Source organism: Phoenix dactylifera, chromosome 3, assembly GCF_051530095.1.
Source record: "Phoenix dactylifera cultivar Ajwa chromosome 3, Ajwa_hap1_PhDact_Kaust_v1.1, whole genome shotgun sequence".
NCBI classification, from domain to species: Eukaryota; Viridiplantae; Streptophyta; class Magnoliopsida; order Arecales; family Arecaceae; genus Phoenix; species Phoenix dactylifera.
In genome coordinates this window covers 38,919,524-38,939,796 of record NC_143192.1, presented here as the reverse complement: position 1 = coordinate 38,939,796, position 20,273 = coordinate 38,919,524, and the positions used below count along the sequence as shown (strand labels likewise).

Genomic DNA, 20,273 nt, shown 5'->3' with positions numbered 1-20,273 from the left:
AAAATACAAATATTTGAAAAAGAGAATTTATGAAGACTATTAAACTAAGCAATTTAATAAGAAATGCAATTAAAATGATCAGTTTGGGAGTACCTAGGGCAAGAAATTCACCACTAACATCGGAACAAGGGTTATTTATATTTTAATTTATTCTTGGATTAACATGCAAATTGGCTACAAGCCTAATAAGCATTTAAATAAAAATTCACAAAAGTAATTTAGGCATAATCCATCTTCGGTTGGCATGAAATGTCTACCCTAATCTAATGTGGCAGCACATCGCATCTTCCCTAGGCATGGACTATCTTATATTTACTTAGTGATCATGAAGAACAGTTGTACGAACATCATACTTAAAATCACAGAAATTAAATATGATTCAAAAGAAGATATCCATTAAAAACAATAAGTTCATACAACCCCAAGAATATAAATCAAAAATATAAAACTCGTGTCCCTTTGTTAGGGTTGCATCCAGCCCTAGTGAGGAGATCAGCCTTTCATGGAGTGGTGGACGACGGCAGCAGCACAGCAGCAGGCCTTCATAATGATTGGCTTTCCCTCCTTCCTCCCGTCAGCTTCCTCTCGGCACATCGTCCTTATTTTTTATATGTGGGAAGTGATTCCCAAAATACACCAAACTTCTCTCCCTCTTATGCACTCTATGGGAAGTCACCTAAGAATAGATGATTCAGCTCCCGATGAGGAAGAAGGAAGAATCGGAGCAGTCCCCTCCCCTGGTGGGGAAGAGGAGGAATGGCCTTCTCGGTTCACGCCTGGGCCTTTTATAGGCTGCAACTCCTCTCTCTCTCTTCTCCTGTTTCTTCACGGATAAGGATGGAAGCGGATGGATGGGGCTGATCCTGATGCGAAGAAAATATGTGGGGTTAGCTTGGGAGGTTGCCCGTGAAGCTCGGAAGAGATGGCTTTGTTCGTTAGATGCATAATGATCCGTGGGAGAATCGTGGGAGAAGGGATGAACTCGGAACAGGGGAGGATATGGTTCACGAACGGGATGCTGGGAATTTGAAGAAGATAAAGATGCGTGAAACAGGGAATGATTCATGGGATTCGGCAGCTCGGGCGTTAGGAGTGAAGGTGCTGGAAGCTTGATCTGTATCGCGGGAGAAGAGGGTGAGGCTTGGTTTTAGATGAATGTTGGGAAACAGGGGAGGCGTGGAGAAGATTTGTTGCGGATTGGAGGCGTCTGGCAACGTAATATCTAGATGCTGGGAGGAAAGTTGGTTTGATTCGTGGGAGATGAGGATGTTGAATAGATTGGCTTGGATCAAACGTGGACGTGGAGGGAACTTGGACGCGGCTGAATGCTGGGATTTAGCTGGTTCTGTTTTGAAGAGAGAAAAGATCGGAAGCTGGCTGGGTGTGATCCGCGGATGTGAAGAATCCGTGGGTGATGAAGAGGAGATGGTTGCCGAGGGTTGGATTCAGCTGGATTCTTGCTGACACTGGACATGATCCGGAAGAGACCGACGCTTCTTCATTGCGTGGGCGTTGAAAGATCCCAGCGGCTGGGAGGATGATGTGGAATTGTTGGACTTGGAGCTGTGGATAGACTCGGGAGGTTGACGCTGGATCTGTTCGTGGACGTGGAATCCGGAGAAGGTTGGTTGATTCGGCTGGGAAGGAGTGAAGAGCCGTGATTCGGAATGGGATACGGCTGGGAGCGCATGGATTAACGGGATGATTACGAACGGATTGAACATGAAACAGGGGAGATAAGTTGGGATCTCGGCTGAAGCTGGGAAGTCTGTGGGATTTGATTTTATCCCGTGGAGATATAGACACTGGGAAGAAAACAGAATGAAGGAGCTGGGGTTAATCGGGATGATAGCAGACGTTGGGAAGAAGTCTGGGATCCGGTTGGATTGGATGATGCACGGGATGGCGTTCGAAGAAGAAATCTGGGAGGACGTTGGGTAGATGAACTCGTGATGAAGATACGATGGGGAGGCATTGGAACGTGGAGGATCTTGGCTATGTAAGATGTTGGAATGCATGAACTTGGGATGGCTGGGTGGATAAAAAGGTTTAGATGTGGCTCTGTGAACGGCGTGCACACAAGCTGAAGAGTGGGTTTGAGAGGCTGAATCATAATCTAAGAGGACCTGATTCATAGGGTGCGTGTGATTTGGGTTCAGGGGTCATCCTAGATGAATTTGATTCGACCTGCATACATTAGATGGACCAATATAATCAAGCAAAAATCAAATTATTTTTAATAATGCAAAGATGAAGATAATTCAATTTTTAGTTGAATTTACAAAAATATGTGAATTAAAATAATGATAAGTGCTATGAATAAGCTATTAATTTATGATAAGGCTAAGACCAGCAGGACGAGACCAGAAGGCTGAGCTGACCTCAGAAGGCCGACCTCGTCGTCTATATGCTGCGGCCATACCCTGCAGCAGCCTTACCGTACCATGTTTTACTTGCCGGCCACGCCACGACATATTAATCAGGAACCATACTCTGCTACGACTGTCAACGCCTCATCATTCCTAAGAATGTACTGCACTGCGCGCCTCAAGCAAGCTCTGGCTGCACGCCATCTCCTCCCATGATGGGAACGGGCCATCCACGGCAACTCATTACTTCCACGCCCACATCCAATCGTGACGGTAACCTATTAATTCGCCCAGTCACATCACAGGTAACCCTGCCACTCTCCCTATAAAAGGGGAGCTTCTCTCTCTAAAAGAAAGGAGGCTTCTTCCTCCCAAGGGGATTTTTCGGACTTCACATACAGTCCCTCTCTCTTCTCCAAAATTAAGCCCCCCTCTGACTTAGGCATCGGAGGGCCGGCGCCGGAAAAGCCCGGCCACCGGCTTCTTGCAAGTCCCCCGGAGGACGCCGCTCGCCGACGGATCGCCGTCCGCTAGTGTTCGCCAGAGCTCCTCCTCCTCGATTCGCGGGCGCCCCCGGGTCCAATTTCCAGCAACAGTTACATATATACTCTATCTTCTTTTTTTTCCTCGAGGGCAGCATGCGTAAACCATCAAGTTGGTTTCATCCGATATTTTATTTGAATCATGTGGCCAACTATGAGTCGGCAGTCAAAGCAACACGAAAGGGAAAATTTATGCCATGGATTTTGACAGAATGGATTGATGGCTCGTTGCATCCTATGCATTGCCATGACTGCATTATTTAGCCTCATTTCACTGTTCACTCCATGCTGTGGCAATTCTGCCATCACAAATTCTTTGTTTACAGAGCAGCGATTAAACCTTGAATGGGATCGTCATTCTATGGAGTAGTTGCTTCAGAAAAACAGAGATGGCGATGCCCGTAATCTTCGTTTAGTTTTAAATGCCATATGCATAGCGCCAAATGCCTACTAAATTTTCCAAGCGATGGCCGACCACTTAACTGAAGGCAAACTATTAAATAAGTTGGGATTAAATTAAGGCCATGAGACAGTGGTGGCTAATCTAACCAACAATTACTCCCTGATGCAAGCCTGACAGATGACATTTTTAAATATGACTTCTGCTGGCTACCAAAAAAAAAGAAAAAAAAAATATGACTTCTGCTGAACTTGTGGTTGCCTTGGCTTGGTCCACTCTTCCATTAACTGTACCTTTCTGAGCGACAGCAACCTTGTATGGCAACACTATTTGTGTCTGGAAAACTTTTAGTGTCAATTACTGCATGCATTCTTCCTCATCAATCTTGAAGAGGGGGTTAATTGTTTCAATTGGTATGAACTACCGGTTTCATGTATCATTTCAATCAGTTATTGCATGCATATTTCATATTTAGAATGAGATTGGGATGTTTGAATGTATTTGGGCTGATCTTATACTCAACTGGGGCAAATATAAGTTGTGGAAGTCTTCTTCGCTTTTGTGGGTGGATTTCAATAGAATTCATGGAGTGGATAGTCTATTCGACTATGCTCATGTCAATCTGTTACCTCCACAGCGCCAAAAAGATCAAATTCTTGTAGAAAATTCAGTTCAATTTTGTTGTATTTTTCAAACAAGGAGCATTGAGCTGCATTTTCCATTGAATTCATGAAATGGATGGTCTATTTGAATAGACATTTTTAAAATAATATCGGCCGGGCAGGCCAACAGGTCAAATTTTGGTAGAAAATTTAGTTCAATTCTGCTAGATTTTTCAAACAAGTAGCATTGGGCTGCATTTTCTATTGGATTTATGCAATGGACAGTCTATGCGAGAGAAAAACACACCGATTGAGATTTTTTTTTTTTTTTTATCTTTCTCTAGCCCAATCATAGTGGATTTTTCAAAGAACCCCGAGAAATGATGATGACCTCAAAATGCACCAACCAATATTTCAAGAAAGAGACACTGGACCATGCGGCAGCCCTGGAGTCAAATTTGTTTAACGGGTGCACCCACACAAAACACCCTCTCAACTACCTGAATATATTTCTTTATAATCTCCCACCTGAAACGAGAAAGATGGACGGCTGTGATTTGCCTATCACGTTTACTCACAGCTTCACCGGCTGGACAAGCAACGATCGCGAACAAAAAAGGAGAAAGAGGGGGGCATAGTAACAACAATAATGCAGTCGGCTCCTCCTCCGCTGTCCCGTCGCCTCTCCTGCATTCTCGTCACCGTCTTCGTCGCCCTCCTCTTCCTCTTCCTTGTCCTCCCATTCTCCTCCCCGCCCTCCTCCTCCTCCTCCTCCTCCTCCGCCGCCCCGCTCCGATCCTCCGCCGCCGCTCTCATCTCCTCCTCACCGCCCACCCCCTCCTTCGCCTACCTCCTCTCGGGCACCGTCGGCGACGCCGACCGCCTCCTCCGCCTCCTCCGCGCCACCTACCACCCAAGGAACCTCTACCTCCTCCACCTCGACGGCGCCGCCCCCCAGGCCCAGCGCGACCGCCTCGCCCGCGCCGTCCGCGCCGTTCCGGCATTCCGATCCGCCGGCAATGTCCACGTCATCGGAAAGTCCGACTTCGCCAACCCCCGCGGCTCCTCCGCCCTCGCCGCCACCCTCCACGCCGCAGCCATCCTCCTCCGCCTCGGCCCTAATTGGGACTGGTTCATCAATCTCCATGCCTCCGATTACCCTCTCGTTACCCAGGATGGTATGATCCGAGTCTCTCTCTCTCTCTCTCTCCGCTTTCTTTTCATGGAATTTTGGTTATTTATGTAAGAAAATATAAAATATATAAATAAATCTACCTCATCCTATCGGCTTAAGCTTTTAGGATAAGTGATGATTTCAACATGGTATCAGAGCAGAGGTCCTGAGTTCGAACCCTGTCTCCACACTCTTTAACCTCATTATTAAAAATTTCACATGTTGGGCTCGCCCATTAAAGAAAAGTCCGGCCCACATATGAAAAGAAGCGTAAGAAAATATAAAATATATAAATAAATCTACCTCATCCTATCAGCTTAAGCTTTTAGGATAAGTGGTGATTTCAACAATTTATGCTGGAATCTTTCCTTTTCAAGATGATATAACCTTGAGAATGCTCATTTTCTAAGATTATGTGATTCTCTTTCGATTGAGAAATTGGGAACTAAGAGTTCGGTTCTTTGGTGGAGTGCCTAGATCACTGAATAACTCCATCAACACCACGTTTTATTAGCAAAATGTAAATGTGATCATCGTAATGTCTTTTAATGTTTTCAGCTGTCTATCCTTGAACCGTACGACCTCTTTTTTTGGACTTGAAAAGGGGAAAAATATTGCTTGATGCACCGATTTTAATTGTTGTTCTTTGTAGCGAGAAGTTACCTTAATGCTGATGTTATTTTGTGATTATTCCTTGATGCGATCCGATAGAATTTGATCCGTATCCCAAGATTCTTGACTCTTCTTGATTTCTGGAAGGGTAGTTCCGACCTGATTGCAGACACGATTTCTAAAGATCCGTCCGTCAGATCAATCTCAATTTTGGATATGTTGTAGATCTCCGCGTTAGCTTTTCAGCGGTAGGTCGTGGGTCTAGAGATGACGTCGGGATCTTAAGATATCAGCCTCCGACTGATGACTGCGCAGGGAAGGACGGGCTGATAATCCAACGGGATGGAGTTGTTTGTGGAAGCTGGAAGGGATCAAGGAGGAGAGGAAGAAGAGGGAGGAGGTGGCTGGCCTCTCGGGACAGAGGTGGTGCAGCCGGATGAAGGAGGGGGCGGCGGCCTTGGACGGCGGCCTAGGGAGAGGGGGAAGGCGTCGCAAGAAGAGAAGAGAGAAGGGAAGAGAGCTAGGGCAAAAGCCTTTCAATTAATTTTTGCATGCTGAAATAGGTGCTCACCATATCTATTTATAGGTGGCTACCTGACCCCTTAACTTGACTTGATCTAATTGAATTCAAGAAACAACTAAACCCAAAGCGACTCTAATAAAGGCCAAGTCGGCTAACCCGAGCAAGGCTATGCTGAAATAAAATTAACATCAAGGACTCAAAAGCAAAAATAACCAAATGATTAAGTCCGAGGCGGTCTAGTGGATCCAACCGCATCACTCCACCACGCTTCCCTTAACCTTGTCCTCAAGGTCGGAAGTCAGGAAAACGATCAAGTATCTCAGTCTCAAACTCCCATGTGGCCTGGTCTGCTGCTCTACCCAGCCACTCCACTAGTATCTGGGTTTCCAGTCGTCCTTCTACTCGTATTCTGCGCTTCGCCAGCACTCGAACCGGCTCCACTACCTCGTCCTCCGGTGGCTCATGTATGATTGGGCCGACAGATGTCTTGGGTCCAAGCTGGGCCCTCAGAAGCGACACGTGGAATACCGGGTGAACTCTCGATGTAGTCGGCAAGTCCAAGCGATACGCCACGGGTCCAATGCGCTCCATTATCTGAAAGGGCCCATAGAAGCGATGAGAGAGCTTCTGGTTCGCCATGGGCCGCAGTGTCAACTGTCGATAAGGCTGCACCTTGACGTATACCCAGTCGCCCACCTCGTATACTGGATCTCTGTGCTTCCGATCATGCAGCTGCTTCATTCTGTTTTGCGCAGTCGTTATGTGGAACTTTAACCGCCGTAAGGTAGCATCGCGGTCTAAGAGCTCAAAATCTGCCTCTGTCCGGTCCGCATGTGACAGTGGATCATAAACTCGCAGCGTCGGTGGTACTCGTCCATACACCGCCGCAAAGGGTGTCATCCCTATGGCTGAGTGGAAAGCGGTGTTGTACGAATACTCGGCCCAAGGTAAATAAGAAAGCCACTCTCGGGGCCGATCACCAATCATACAGCGCAAGTACTGCTCGATGCAGCGGTTTACCACCTCCGTCTGCCCATCGGTCTGAGGGTGGTAAGCCGAGCTCATGGCAAGCTTCGTCCCTTGCTGTTTGAAGTAAGCCTGCCAGAATGCGCTAACAAAAATGCGGTCACGATCAGAAACAATAGTCCGAGGCATACCATGTAATCGAGCAATGTCCCGTATGTAGACCTCTGCCACCCGTCGAGCAGAAAATGGATGTGCGAGCGCCGAAAAGTGGGCATACTTGCTGAGGCGGTCCACAACGACCATGATCACTGAGTACCCTCGAACTAATGGCAGCCCCTCAATGAAGTCCATCGACACATCCTCCCAAACCTGATCAGGAATCGGTAAAGGCTGAAGTAGACCCGCAGGTCGCAGTGAATCCGCCTTCGCCCTTTGGCACACATCGCATTGCTGTACATAAGCTCTGACCGCTACCTTCATGCCTACCCACGTACAGCTCTGGCTCAGCCTCTTGTAAGTCCTGAACAATCCCTCGTGTCCAGCAAAAGGAGTATCATGGAAGTGCTGGATCAATACCTGCCGCATGGCTGAATCGGTGGGCACGCAGATCAACCCATGGTCCAGAATCAACCCATCTCGGTCCTCCATCTCGGGATGACTGCTCGGATCTGCTGCCAACTCCCTCTGGATCTGTACTAGGTCCGGATCCCGGCATGTGGCGGTCCTCAAGTCTGAAATAAAAGGAAAAACCGGCGTAGTCAAAGCCGCCAACTCGCCGGACTCGGGATGGCGCGATAGTGCATCCGCCACTCGATTTTCTGCGTCCTTTTTGTACACCATCTCATAGTCGTAGCCGAGAAGCTTCGACACCCACCTCTGCTGGGCTGGAGTATGTATGCGCTGCTCAAGAAAAAATGGAAGGCTCTGCTGATCAGTCCGAACGATGAATCGGCGGCCGATAAGGTACGGCCTCCACTTTGTGACTGCATGGATGACCGCCATCATCTCCCTCTCATATGTGGACAGCGAGCGGGTCCTAGGGGACAACGCCTTGCTCATGAAAGCAATTGGCCGTCCCTCCTGCATCAAAACAGCACCAATGCCGGCACCGGAAGCATCGCACTCGACTACAAACGGTTTGGCGAAATTGGGTAGCGCCAAAACCGGGGCCGTCGTCATGGCTTCCTTGAGCTTCTCGAACGCTTCCGTCGCTGCCTCGGTCCATCTAAACTCGCCCTTTCGCAGCAACAGGGTCAGTGGCGCGGCGATCTTTCCATATCCCTCCACAAACCGGCGGTAATAACCGGTTAGGCCCAAAAATCCTCGCAGCTCCTTTTGGTTCTTAGGTAGCGGCCACTCGGTCATGCAATGTATCTTTGCTTGGTCCGGCTCCACACCTGCAGCAGAGATGACATGGCCTAGGTACTCGACCTTCGGCTCGGCCCATAGGCACTTGGATCGCTTTACCTTCAATTGATTTCTGCGCAGAATTTTCAGCACTTCCTCTAAGTGCTCTAGGTGCTCCTGCCATGAACGACTGTAAACCAGTATGTCATCGAAGAATACAAGGACATACCGTCGTAGTAATGGTCTGAATATGTCATTCATGAGCCCCTGGAACGTCGCTGGTGCATTGGTGAGGCCGAACGGCATCACCCGGAACTCATAATGGCCATCGTGTGTCCGAAACGCCGTCTTGTGCACATCTTCGGGCCTGACACGGATCTGGTGGTATCCGGCACGGAGATCAAGTTTGCTGAAGTATTCCGCACCAGCAAGCTCATCCAACAGCTCCTCGATGACTGGAATCGGATACCGGTCCTTAACGGTGATCGCGTTAAGTGCCCAGTAGTCGATGCATAATCGCCACGTCCCGTCCTTCTTATGTACCAGCAGCACCGGCGATGAATATGAGCTTTTACTGGGCTGAATGATGCCGCTCTCCAACATCTCTCGTACCATCTTTGAGATCTCCTCCTTCTGAACGTGCGGGTAGCGGTAAGGCCTCACATTCGCCGGTTCTGCTCCCGGTACAATCTCTATGTGATGATCGTGCTCCCTCTCGGGTGGAAGACCATGAGGCTCTTCAAATAAATCTGCGAACCCCTGTAAGAGAGCAGCCAAATCAGTAGGTATACCTGCCTCCGTCGTGGTCTCCGTCGACAGAGGTAAGAGCTGCATCAAGTAGCTGTGCGCGCCGGGTCCGGGCAAGCCGACTAGGGGCTGAAGTGCAGCCCTTGGGCTAGGCCGAATGCCATCCAATCTAACTCGCTGTCCGCTCCGTCTGAAAGTCACCCACATCTCGGCGAAGTCGAATGTAACCGGGCCAAGACTCTGCAGCCACTACGTACCAAGGACCAAATCAGCTCCTCGTAATGCCAACGGATAGAGATCGAGCTTGAATTGGCTGCCCTGGATCGTCAAAGTGATGCCTCGGCATATGCCCTCCGCCCTCAACGTGGCTCCGTCACCCAATGCCACGTCGAAGCCCAATGTCGGCTCTGCTATGAGACCGATCTGTTTGACGAGCCTCTCATCCAAAAAATTGTGGGTGCTGCCCGTATCTATGAGGATACGCACCACACGTCTTTTGATCATGCCGTCCACGCGTAGCGTTTTCGGTGTCGCCGATCCGGAGTAGGCATGCAATGAAATCTGAGGTGGCACGTCCTCTTCCTTGGCCTCTAAATCTTGGGGCTCGTCCTCAGCAACCTCATCACCATCTTCAGCCACGGCCTCGTCCTCCAATCCGTCGATCAACATCACCGCTCCGATGGGCCGCGCACACTGGTGTCCCGGTGTAAATTTCTCGTCGCAGCGAAAACATAGGCCTTTTGCTCGACGTTCCTCCACTTGTGCTGGTGTCAAGGTCCTCCCGGGTGGACGCTCAACCCTTTTGACGTCACCTGACAAGCGAAGAGGGGTCCTCGGCCCTATGTTGGCTGCTGCAACCGTCGGCGCTCTCGGCTGGCCGATGGAGCCCCCTGCGGTTTGGCCAGCCCGGGGGTTGGTCCAGCTGCCCCGTGCCGCTGATCAAGTGGTCTTGATCTTCTCTTCCACCATTAGGGCCAAGGCAAAGGCATCCTCCAGAGATTGTGGCCGCAAAGTCCTCACCTCGGCTTGAATGTCGACACGAAGTCCTCCGAGGTATACGCTTTTCAGCGCGGAGTCGCTCCACCCCACCACTCGGTTGCTGATCCTCTCAAACTCCTCTTGAAAGGCTCTAACAGTAGTCTTTTGGGTGACCCTTGATAGCATAGACTGGAAGTAATCGTACTCGGTAGGGCCGAAACGCCGACAAATTGCTGCAGAAAAATCCTCCCAACCGTTGAAAGGTCGGGCTCGGTCGGCGGTTTGAAACCATCGCAGGGCAGTCTCTTCTAGGTGAAAAGATGAGATCAATACCTTTTGGTCCTCCGCTGTGCCATGGTAGTGAAAGAACCGCTCAGCTCGATACACCCAATCGAGAGGATCGCCGTCTTTAAACTTGAGAAATTTCAGCCTAAGAGTCAGTCCGCGATTTCCTCCCTCTCGATCTCCATTACGGTCCCGATCTCGTTCATATCCTCGGCGTGGGTACTCCCCCACACGCTGGTTCCTCATCTGAAAATTCTGGATGGGATCATCCTCCATATCCAACCCGTCGTCGATGCCTATCGGGCTCATCCCCCGAGCCCTAGCGCGTGCGCCAATCGGTATGAGCTCGGGTCGAGGTCTAGGTCGATCTTCTCCTTGGTCCAGCCGCATCTCCTCTGGTGGGTTGGGAAGGAGAGGCTCACGAGGAGGGGGTCCCCTCCGTCCTGGTCGTCCACGGGTGGGGGCCGGAGATTCCACCCGGGTCCGACGCGGAGCTCCCCCCGGTGGAGTTTCTTGCCGCTGATTTAGCAATAGTTGCAACATCATCTCGATATGGCGTTGCGTGGTATCCATCTTCTCCATCAATTGTTGTTGGCTCTGCTGCATAGTTGTTTGATTCCCACGCAAGAACTCCAAGAGACGGTCGGTGGAATCAAGATCGGGTCTCAGGTCCGCCGAGGCCGCGGGTGATCACGAGCCTTCTTGATGTGGGTCGACGCCCCTTGAAGATGCCGCTTCTTGCTGCTTCGAGGTTGTAGAGCGGGTGTTCACCATCTTCCAAGGCCAAGGATTGAACTGCTCTGATACCAAATTGATGCGATCCGATAGAATTTGATCCGTATCCCAAGATTCTTGACTCTTCTTGATTTCTGGAAGGATAGTTCCGACCTGATTGCAGACACGATTTCTAAAGATCCGTCCGTCAGATCGATCTCAATTTTGGATATGTTGTAGATCTCCGCGTTAGCTTTCCAGCGGTAGGTCGTGGGTCTAGAGAGGACGTCGGGATCTTAAGATATCAGCCTCCGACTGATGACTGCGCAGGGAAGGACGGGCTGATAATCCAACGGGATGGAGTTGTTTGTAGAAGCTGGAAGGGATCAAGGAGGAGAGGAAGAAGAGGGAGGAGGTGGCTGGCCTCTCGGGACAGAGGTGGTGCAGCCGGATGAAGGAGGGGGCGGCGGCCTTGGACGGCGGCCTAGGGAGAGGGGGAAGGCGTCGCAAGAAGAGAAGAGAGAAGGGAAGAGAGCTAGGGCAAAAGCCTTTCAATTAATTTTTGCATGCTGAAATAGGTGCTCACCACATCTATTTATAGGTGGCTACTTGACCCCTTAACTTGACTTGATCTAATTGAATTCAAGAAACAACTAAACCCAAAGCGACTCTAATAAAGGCCAAGTCGGCTAACCCGAGCAAGGCTATGCTGAAATAAAATTAACATCAAGGACTCAAAAGCAAAAATAACCAAATGATTAAGTCCGAGGCGGTCTAGTGGATCCAACCGCATCATTCCTCTTCTTGTTTTAAATCTTATTCATCTTTTAGATTGGTCATCCAATGACCCGAGAGGGGTTGTTTTGATGCCCATCTATGATGTCTGATATATGGATATCCTGTATGTGGAGGGTCAATGTGCTTGCTATGTTAGATTAGTGGGGAGTACCTGTATGTTTGTCGAGTTGAAATTTGAACCATAAAGATTTATATGATATACAAATCATTAGAGAAGGTATTTTGTGGAGTTTGGAAATTTTGGGATGGCAGACTCAATGGCCTCTCCAATTCCTCCTACATCTCCTTGTGGAATTGTAGCGGGGCATCCAGTGGCAGGGAAAGCCTGTTGATGTTGAAATAGCTATGTCAGTCTCACGTGCCAAATGGTGGTATATGGTTTGTAAAGTAATTAAGTTAGACAGCTATTTGTTAGAATTCTTTTCTTTGGAAGGAATATCTGCTAAGTTCACGACTTGCAATATCTAACGTATAGTCTAAACTCTAAACATATGTCTATCTGCCACTTGGCAGTCAGGCTATTGTACTAGATTTTTTTTCCCCTGAATATTTGACTAGACTTTTATTGTTTTGCAGATCTTCTTCATGTTTTTTCTTTCTTACCCAAGGATCTCAATTTTGTTCAGCATTCAAGTTATATTGGTTGGAAAGAGTATGGACATCTGAATTGTACTTTGTTTTTTCCCCTCTCTTCCATTATCATGCATTGTGCATGATTTAATTTTGTGATCGTTGGCTCAGAAAGTGCCTTTTGAAATAGGTCTCAGCGACAAAAACTAATAATTGTCGATCCTGGTCTTTATCTCTCATCAAGGACTGAAGTGTTCTATGCTACACAGAAGCGCGAGTTGCCAAATGCCTACAGGTTATTTACAGGTTGTTATTTAGCTTATTATACTTGATATTTTAACTACTTTTGTCTGTTAAGTATGTAACTTTATCTGGAAGCATGGGATGCCTAATTTTTGCAATTACATGTGACTCTTATCACATTAACATTATTGGCAGTATCCACATCATAGCATACCCATACGCATAAAATTTCAATGTTATGCAAGTAGAACTAAGAAAATTAATTTGCACGACTTCTTCATACTAATGACATAAAATGATAAATTATTTATGACAAAGGAAAGATTACTTTAATAAGCTTTATATATTCTAACCGCCAGAGAGTATAATAGCAGTCTACAGTAAATACGGTTTTGTTTCATAAAGCTGAAAGTAAATACTCTAATTGTCAGCAATGAGCTTGTTTCCCTTAATGGCACCCTTTGAAGTTTTCCAATTTATTTTAAGTTAGCTAGGATCAAAATTTTTCAAAGTGCTCAGTTTCATATTAGAAATATTGAGCTGGCTGGGTATTTCTGCAAGTAGAGATGTAGTTCAAAACTATTGAGTTTTCTTCTAGTCAGTCACCATATTTCCAGAGTTTAACAAAGAAGAATATGGAATACTTCTAATGTTTGTACCGAATATGTTTTACCTAGTGTTTTTACAAATATTTGATATCAAGATTAACTTTTCATTGTATATAATGTGGGTTAAGAGTGACAATTTTCAAAGTATTTACTCCACAAGTATGGCTGTTTTGCTACAATAGTTTGATTTTCAGGAGCTATAGATTATTAAAGGCTATAGTAAATAAAGAGGGTTGTGACATGATAGACCATATTAAATTGATATGGCGGGCAACAAGAGAAATGAAGTGCAAGTGAAACACCATAGAGTCCTTGCGATGGGTGGATGACTCAAGTGGTGGAGATTGTGGCAAAGATAAGAGGCCCGATAGAGTTTGTGGAGGAGATAGGTGGAGCCCTAAGTGATGAATGCTATGATGGAGCCTAGTTCAGTGGTGGCTATAGTTCGACAGCCAAGTAGTGGCCCTCTTTTTGTTGTGGAGCAAAAAAGGAGGCACTGAGCAGGCGATTAGGCTGTGGTAGCAAAGGAAGACTGTAATAGCAGAATTATGATGGTTGGGTCCCCACTGTTTAGGCATGGTGATGAACTGTGCCGAAGATATGGCTAGTTGAGATCTGCCTTCTCGATCCTGGGTTGGTGAGCGGCTAAGCAGACAACTGTGGCGGTAACAATGAAGTCAGAGGTGGCCATGAGGGAGATGTCAAGGTGGAGTGATGAGTGGTGCTGGAGTTGGATTGTGGGAGAAATGGGGCTGCATCGATTTTGGCAAAGGCTCGGTGAACAGCAGTAGCAAGGAAGCCCCAATCTGCACCTAGATTTGGCAGCAGGACTCGCTCTCTCTATTTTTCCCCTTCTAACCTCTCTCTTCTCTTCTTCTTTCTTGGCAAGTGGGGGTTCTCAGGTGCTTTTGTGCCACCGACGATGCTTTGTGGTGGCAGTTTTAAGGACAAATGAGTAGGCTGGGGTGAAGCCCAACATTGGTGAAGCCTAATGGATGCATAGGTGAAAAGATTTGCATGAAGATTTAGGCTTGTTGGCATTAGAAATTATTAGAGCTTCGAGATAATCAAGGCTATCACAGTTCAAGGTTTAGTGGAGCTAGAATGCCTTTAAAGTATTCAATATGAAGTGCAAAATGGGGGATTAAGGACGACGGAACCGGTACCGGACATCGTACTGGTTGTCCGGCAGGACGAGTCGGGACCGCACCGTGCCGTGCCGGGCTCGTACTGACACATCTTCTATGGGGGGGAGAGGGAGTAACGAGAGAGGAAAAGAGAGAGCGGGGGAGGGAGGGAGAGGGCGAGGAGGGAAGAGAGAAGCCGGGTCCAGCCGGCGGAGGCCGAGAAGACGCGGATGCGGGGCTCCACCTCCGAGCCCTTTTTATTTTTGGATTTTTTAAGTTGAAGTCGGCAAAAATTAAGTGAAGTCGGCAATGGGTTTGCCGACTTCAACTTAAAAATTCAAAAATAAAAGGGGCCCGGAGGCGAAGCCCGGCCTCCGCGTCTCTCCGGCCTCCGCATCCTCCGTGCGGAGGCTCCCCGACCTCCGCCAGCCGGCTCTAGCCTCTCTCTTTCCTCCTTTCCCTCTCCCTCCCTTCTCCACTTTCTCTCTCTCTTTTCCTCCTTTCCCTCCGATGAGTCGTTCGATTTCAATGGCGGAACCGTCCCGGCTCACCATTGGCACGGCCCGGGATGCCCTGAATCAGGCGGTTCAGGACAGTTCCGCAGACCTTGTGGAAAATCATTTTGAATGTTCTGGCATCTAAGGTGTGCCTTTTCTGGCTTGGGATAGCAACTATTTTGATGTTGTTTGAGGTTAATTGGAGGGTGTGAAGGGTGTATCATGTGCCTCCTCCAAAATGGACGGTTTAGGGTAGAGGTTTTAGCATAATAATATTTTGTATGCTGCATTGCTATATTCCCTTGTTCTCACTCCCCTGCTTCCCTCTATTTTCCTTTTTTGTTTCTTGATTGAGGCTTGGTTTTGATGCCTCCCTGTATGTATTGGGTGGTATTTGCATGTCATCTGGGGGCCTTCATTTGTGACTATGGTAACCCTCTTTCTCCTTTCCCCCTCTTCTTGTCTTTTTTTTTTCCTTTTCCCCCCCTTCGTATCAATTCATTTCTCTTGTTGAAGTGGTGGTGATTTAGTCACCATTTTGCTCGAAAGACTAAATGTGGAAGAAGAAAGATGAAAGATGGAGGTTGATAAGTGTAAGAGGAAAATAGTTGATAACTAGGGGCCAAAAGGCCAGCATGATTGCATTTCGTCTTCCAAATTAACAAGAAAGTAACTGGTTTTTCATCTCTCAGCAAAAGGACTTTGATTTCTTAGCTTTGAATTTTTAAATTTAATTTCTTCTTCTTGAGTAACACCCTACAAACTATTAGATCCTAACTATTATACTGGTTGTTTTTATAATTATTTTGTTTGATGACTAAGGCAATGTGCCCCAATTGTCTTTGTACCTGAAAATGTCTGACTTTTTAAGAACCTCAAGTAAGCACTTTCTGTACCACCAAAACAGGTATTAAGTATATAAATGATAAGTATGTTAGCCTATAGGTTCCTAGATTAACGTGACTAGTAGTGTTTCTTATGATTGGAAAGGCATATATTTCATATCCCATGATATCAAAGTAAAGAAAAAGAAAAAAAGAAAAACAGGTAGTTGTTGACACTTGACTAGAAGTGCCAATACATGTGGATTATTATTGTGCACCACTAGTAATGGCTGAGTACAAGGTGCTCAAAGCACCTAGGTATATCTACAATATCCATGTTGACTATCTAAGAGAACACATATCTGGTTAGGTGGTTGTTTAGAGTTCAATATCTTGTCTAATTCATTTCCAGATGTTTGAAAAAGTTGAGACTAGGATCAACCAGGGTGGTTGGAGCTTAAGGTGATTTGGATAGGAACAACCTTAGCTGCAATAGAGGTTCTGATCATGGATTTAAGTTAAATATACTTGAAAGAAGAAAATCTTAAGAGAAAAATGATGCAGGACACACATTTGTTTAGGTGTCAAGTATTATGAAAAGGTTTGTGAGCATATTATCAAAGGAAGAACAGATTTCAAGGTGAAATCTTTGTTTACACTTTATAAGGGTTGGAACGGTCAAGGACAAAGCAATAGAGAATTGATTGAGGTCAAGTTTTGTTTTCAGCTGAAATTGATCGGTTTTGGTTGAGACCAAACCAAAACTATCTTGTTTTGGTCTAGTTTCAGTGAAAACTGACTGAAACTAATTATAAGTACCTTTTTTATGTTATATTTTAATATTTATTATCATTTTTGGACTCGTTTCTTTCTCAATTTGCATATGTAGGCTGTATAACATCATTTTGTAATGGTTTTTCTTTCTCTTGTTGAGTTAAAAGTGGGAATAGATAATAAACATAATGGTTGGCGAGCTAGGAACTTTAAAATCACCTTTATTAGAGTACTTTATAAATGCTTTCTTGCACAAACACGAGATATTTTCTAGGAATAATATCTTTTCTATACAAAATACATGCGACATTCTACAACTATGTGTGTTGGATTACATAGCCAATTGGTTCTAGAAAATGTTAACCAAATGCTCGAATTCAATTTGTTTATGAGTTATACTAGAAAATGAAGGAAAATATTTGAAAGATCTAGTCATTAAATGTTTCATATTTGCTAAATACAATCAATTTTCAAATAAAGTGATATATATATATATATATATATATATATATATATGTGCATGGTAGGAAATATCAATTTGCTTGAATTTTACCTATATGTGTTATCAGTCTTAGCCTAAAATTGTCCAAACTACATAAATAAAAAAGCTATATAGCATAACTTACTCTAAGATATTGTGTATAATTCTTCTTAGTTTCTTTTCATTTTTATTTAATTTTTAATATTTTTACTTTTCTTACTTCGTTGATCAAAACTCGAAAACTTGGTGCAACCACTGAAACTGCTGAAACTGAAATTCAATGGAGCCAGCTGAAATGGAAACCAGAACCTTATTTGTCAAATTTTGATTGAGATCATATTGGCATCTTTGCTGAAGATATAGGGAGGTCCTAGTAAGGAATGATTAAATTTCTGTCCATTTTTTGGCAGGAGGCCATGGCCTAAGCCAGTGTTGAAATAGCGAACTGACATATTCACAACATGAAAAAAATAGATACGGGGACACAAAGGGAAACATAGTTTTAACTGCACATTTATTTTCAAAATATTGTGTGAAATAAAATATTAGAATGTATTATTGTGTACGTTTTTCTCAACACAACTTCTTAATTATGATACAAGCAAAAATGAAATTTGACCAATGCTTAAAGAGGGTGAAGATTTGCTTTTAATGTCATTATGGTGGGGCCTTAGTTGCCAAAATCGGGAGGTGGTGCAGGACCGGGTGCAGTTGCAGGTGCATTACCCCCCAATAAAAGATTTCATCTACTAAGTGTGGGGCAAAATCATTACTAGAAGAGTCTAACTTTCTACCATGCCCTAAAGCTGCAACGGAAATCTGTAAAGCATTGAACTGTCTATCATGTATCAAATTGAACGTATATGACATATATTCTTGGAGCTGGACATTGATGTCTGTACAGCACATGCCAAACTTAACTTGGATGAGAGTTATAGAAGGTTCTGAAAGAAACTCACACGAATGCCTTAAAAAAAAAAAAAAAAATTTTTTTTGATGGTTATGGTTATTGCAGTTGAGTTTAACATAATATTATGTCATGATATTTGTTTGTATAAACTGTAAATTTTTTTCCCCTTTCCAGTGGGCTGGTGGGAAGTGTGGGGTTGGTGGTTTTGATGTACTGCATTTTTGTTCAATCAACTCCCCCCCCCCCCCCCACCCCCCCAAAAAACATCATTAGAGTTGTCAAACTTATGGAGAGGAGATGCTAAGATACTGATCAGTTTACTGTTTAAGCAGGTTCTGCTTCGGTAATCCTAAGCCGGAAATTTGTGGAGTATTGCATCTTGGATACTGACAATTTACCACGAACTCTTCTTATGTACTATGGAAACACGCCTTCATCGTGCACAAACTACTTCCAAACCGTTCTCTGCAACTCTCCTGAATTCAACAGGACTGTTGTTAACCATGATCTACACTATGTGGTATGGGACACATCCCCAAAAAAGGAACCGCATGTACTGACTACAAATGACTTGGAGAATATGACTCAGAGTGGTGCAGCCTTTGGTACAAGGTTTGCCAGAGATGATCCTGTTCTCGACCACATAGATCAGGAGGTCCTGAATTGTGGTCCCAGCAAGATAGTTCCAGGAGGCTGGTGTTTGGGTAAAGGTCATACTGACGCATGCTTGATCTGGGGTAATGTCGATGTTTTGATCCCAGGTCCTGGAGCCATGAGGCTTGCAGACTTCATGGCACAGCTGCTCTCCGCCGGGACCTTGCATTCGCATCAGTGCATATGGGACTGATCATGTAATTTGATGGACACCTGCTTCTAGAAAATTTTGTTTATTGATTCATGTTTTTAGGTCTTATTGTACTGTTATCAGATCTTACAGTTTAGTTGATTAAAATGGTGTTCTGTCAGTATCTTGTTACAAATTCAACCATTATTCAGATACACTTCCTTCTCCTGCCCCTGTTCTCTTTCATTCTTAACCTTGTCATTGAACCAAGATGACTGGCAGGCATGTTTTGACTGGTAGTTCTACATAATGAAATTAGGAACTTATGCATGGCGAATTTTTATGTTTGCATCAGTTAGTTCTTTAGTTTTTCTTAGGATTCTATGAAGTTGGATGTTAGTTTTATTCTTTTTTGATCTCTCGGCTTTCATCTATTAGTTTTGAATCCACTGGAAAGTTCATGGATTCGATTTACATTAGCATTGTCAGCATTTGGTTGGCACAACAAATAGGTGATGTCTGATTGATGATTTCGTTTTTTCCCAACAGGATGGGCAAAGGTATATTTTATGGAGCATGCTTCATTGAAATTATCCCCAATGACACACCCCCACCCACCCACCAAAAGAAAGGGCCCATATGTTAATTATTCCTATCGAACTGCTGATTTATGTGGTCATGGGCAACCCGCAATTCGTCTCATTCGTGGGCAGCCAGGGCAGCTTTTACGGATTTTGATGCCTGTGGGTACCAAGCATCTGAAGTGCTTGAAACTCTGAAGGTATTTGAGCAACAAAGGCAATAACTGTTGGTCAAAAGTATCCTTCTTCTAACCTGCATTTCATTAAAAGAAAAAAAAAAATCAGACCTTCCAAAAATAATCCATGAGACAAATACCACGTAATCATGAACAAGAAGTATATTTGGCAGCGTGGGGCAAGTAAACCCTAGATTCAAGTAGTGCTGGAAGTAGGACGGGCTAGACCCCTAATTGGGCCCAACTCAAACCCAATTGGGCTAGCTGGAATAATTTATTTGGCCCAAAAAGTAAGTTAGAGCGAACCTGATTGAAGTTTAGCATTTCAATTTTCATCGTAGCAGATTTACTAGCGCACCCACCCACTCCATCTAATGTCGACCCTACTGCGTCTAGGCCTTCAGTCCCTCCATCTCTCGTGACTATGTTTTCTTACAAGGCATTCCACCATCAATTACCTCGATCTCAGAACCAATTTCACCTACACCAATCTACTCAATCAGGTGTTGGACTACGTGGTGGCAGCAATAGTGAAGCTAGGGTTCAGTAGTTTCTAGCTGAAGATCATTGAGGGTTGAGATGCCTGGTGCGATTGGATACCTCTTGCTCCAATTTTCGAACAATCGAGTGAAACTTTCCCC

The 20,273-nt window shown here is 45.4% G+C and overlaps 1 protein-coding gene across 2 annotated transcripts in view; it reads left to right on the top strand.

Moving 5' to 3' along the window:
- LOC103720506 (beta-glucuronosyltransferase GlcAT14A-like) overlaps positions 1–19,103 on the top strand; it is a 40,144-nt gene extending 21,041 nt beyond the window's left edge. Inside the window, exons 1-4 of one of the 2 annotated variants that reach the window (XM_089929644.1) lie at positions 4,508–5,091; positions 12,634–12,709; positions 12,818–12,933; positions 18,424–19,103. In XM_089929644.1, the coding sequence (XP_089785770.1) occupies positions 4,563–5,091; positions 12,634–12,709; positions 12,818–12,933; positions 18,424–18,938 (1,236 nt within the window). In that variant the 5' untranslated portion in view covers positions 4,508–4,562 and the 3' untranslated portion in view covers positions 18,939–19,103. Of the gene's footprint in view, positions 1–4,507; positions 5,092–12,633; positions 12,710–12,817; positions 12,934–18,423 lie in introns of those variants that run through there. The other variant, XM_008810229.5, reaches the window with a different exon arrangement.
- The last annotated feature ends 1,170 nt before the right edge of the window (positions 19,104–20,273 follow it).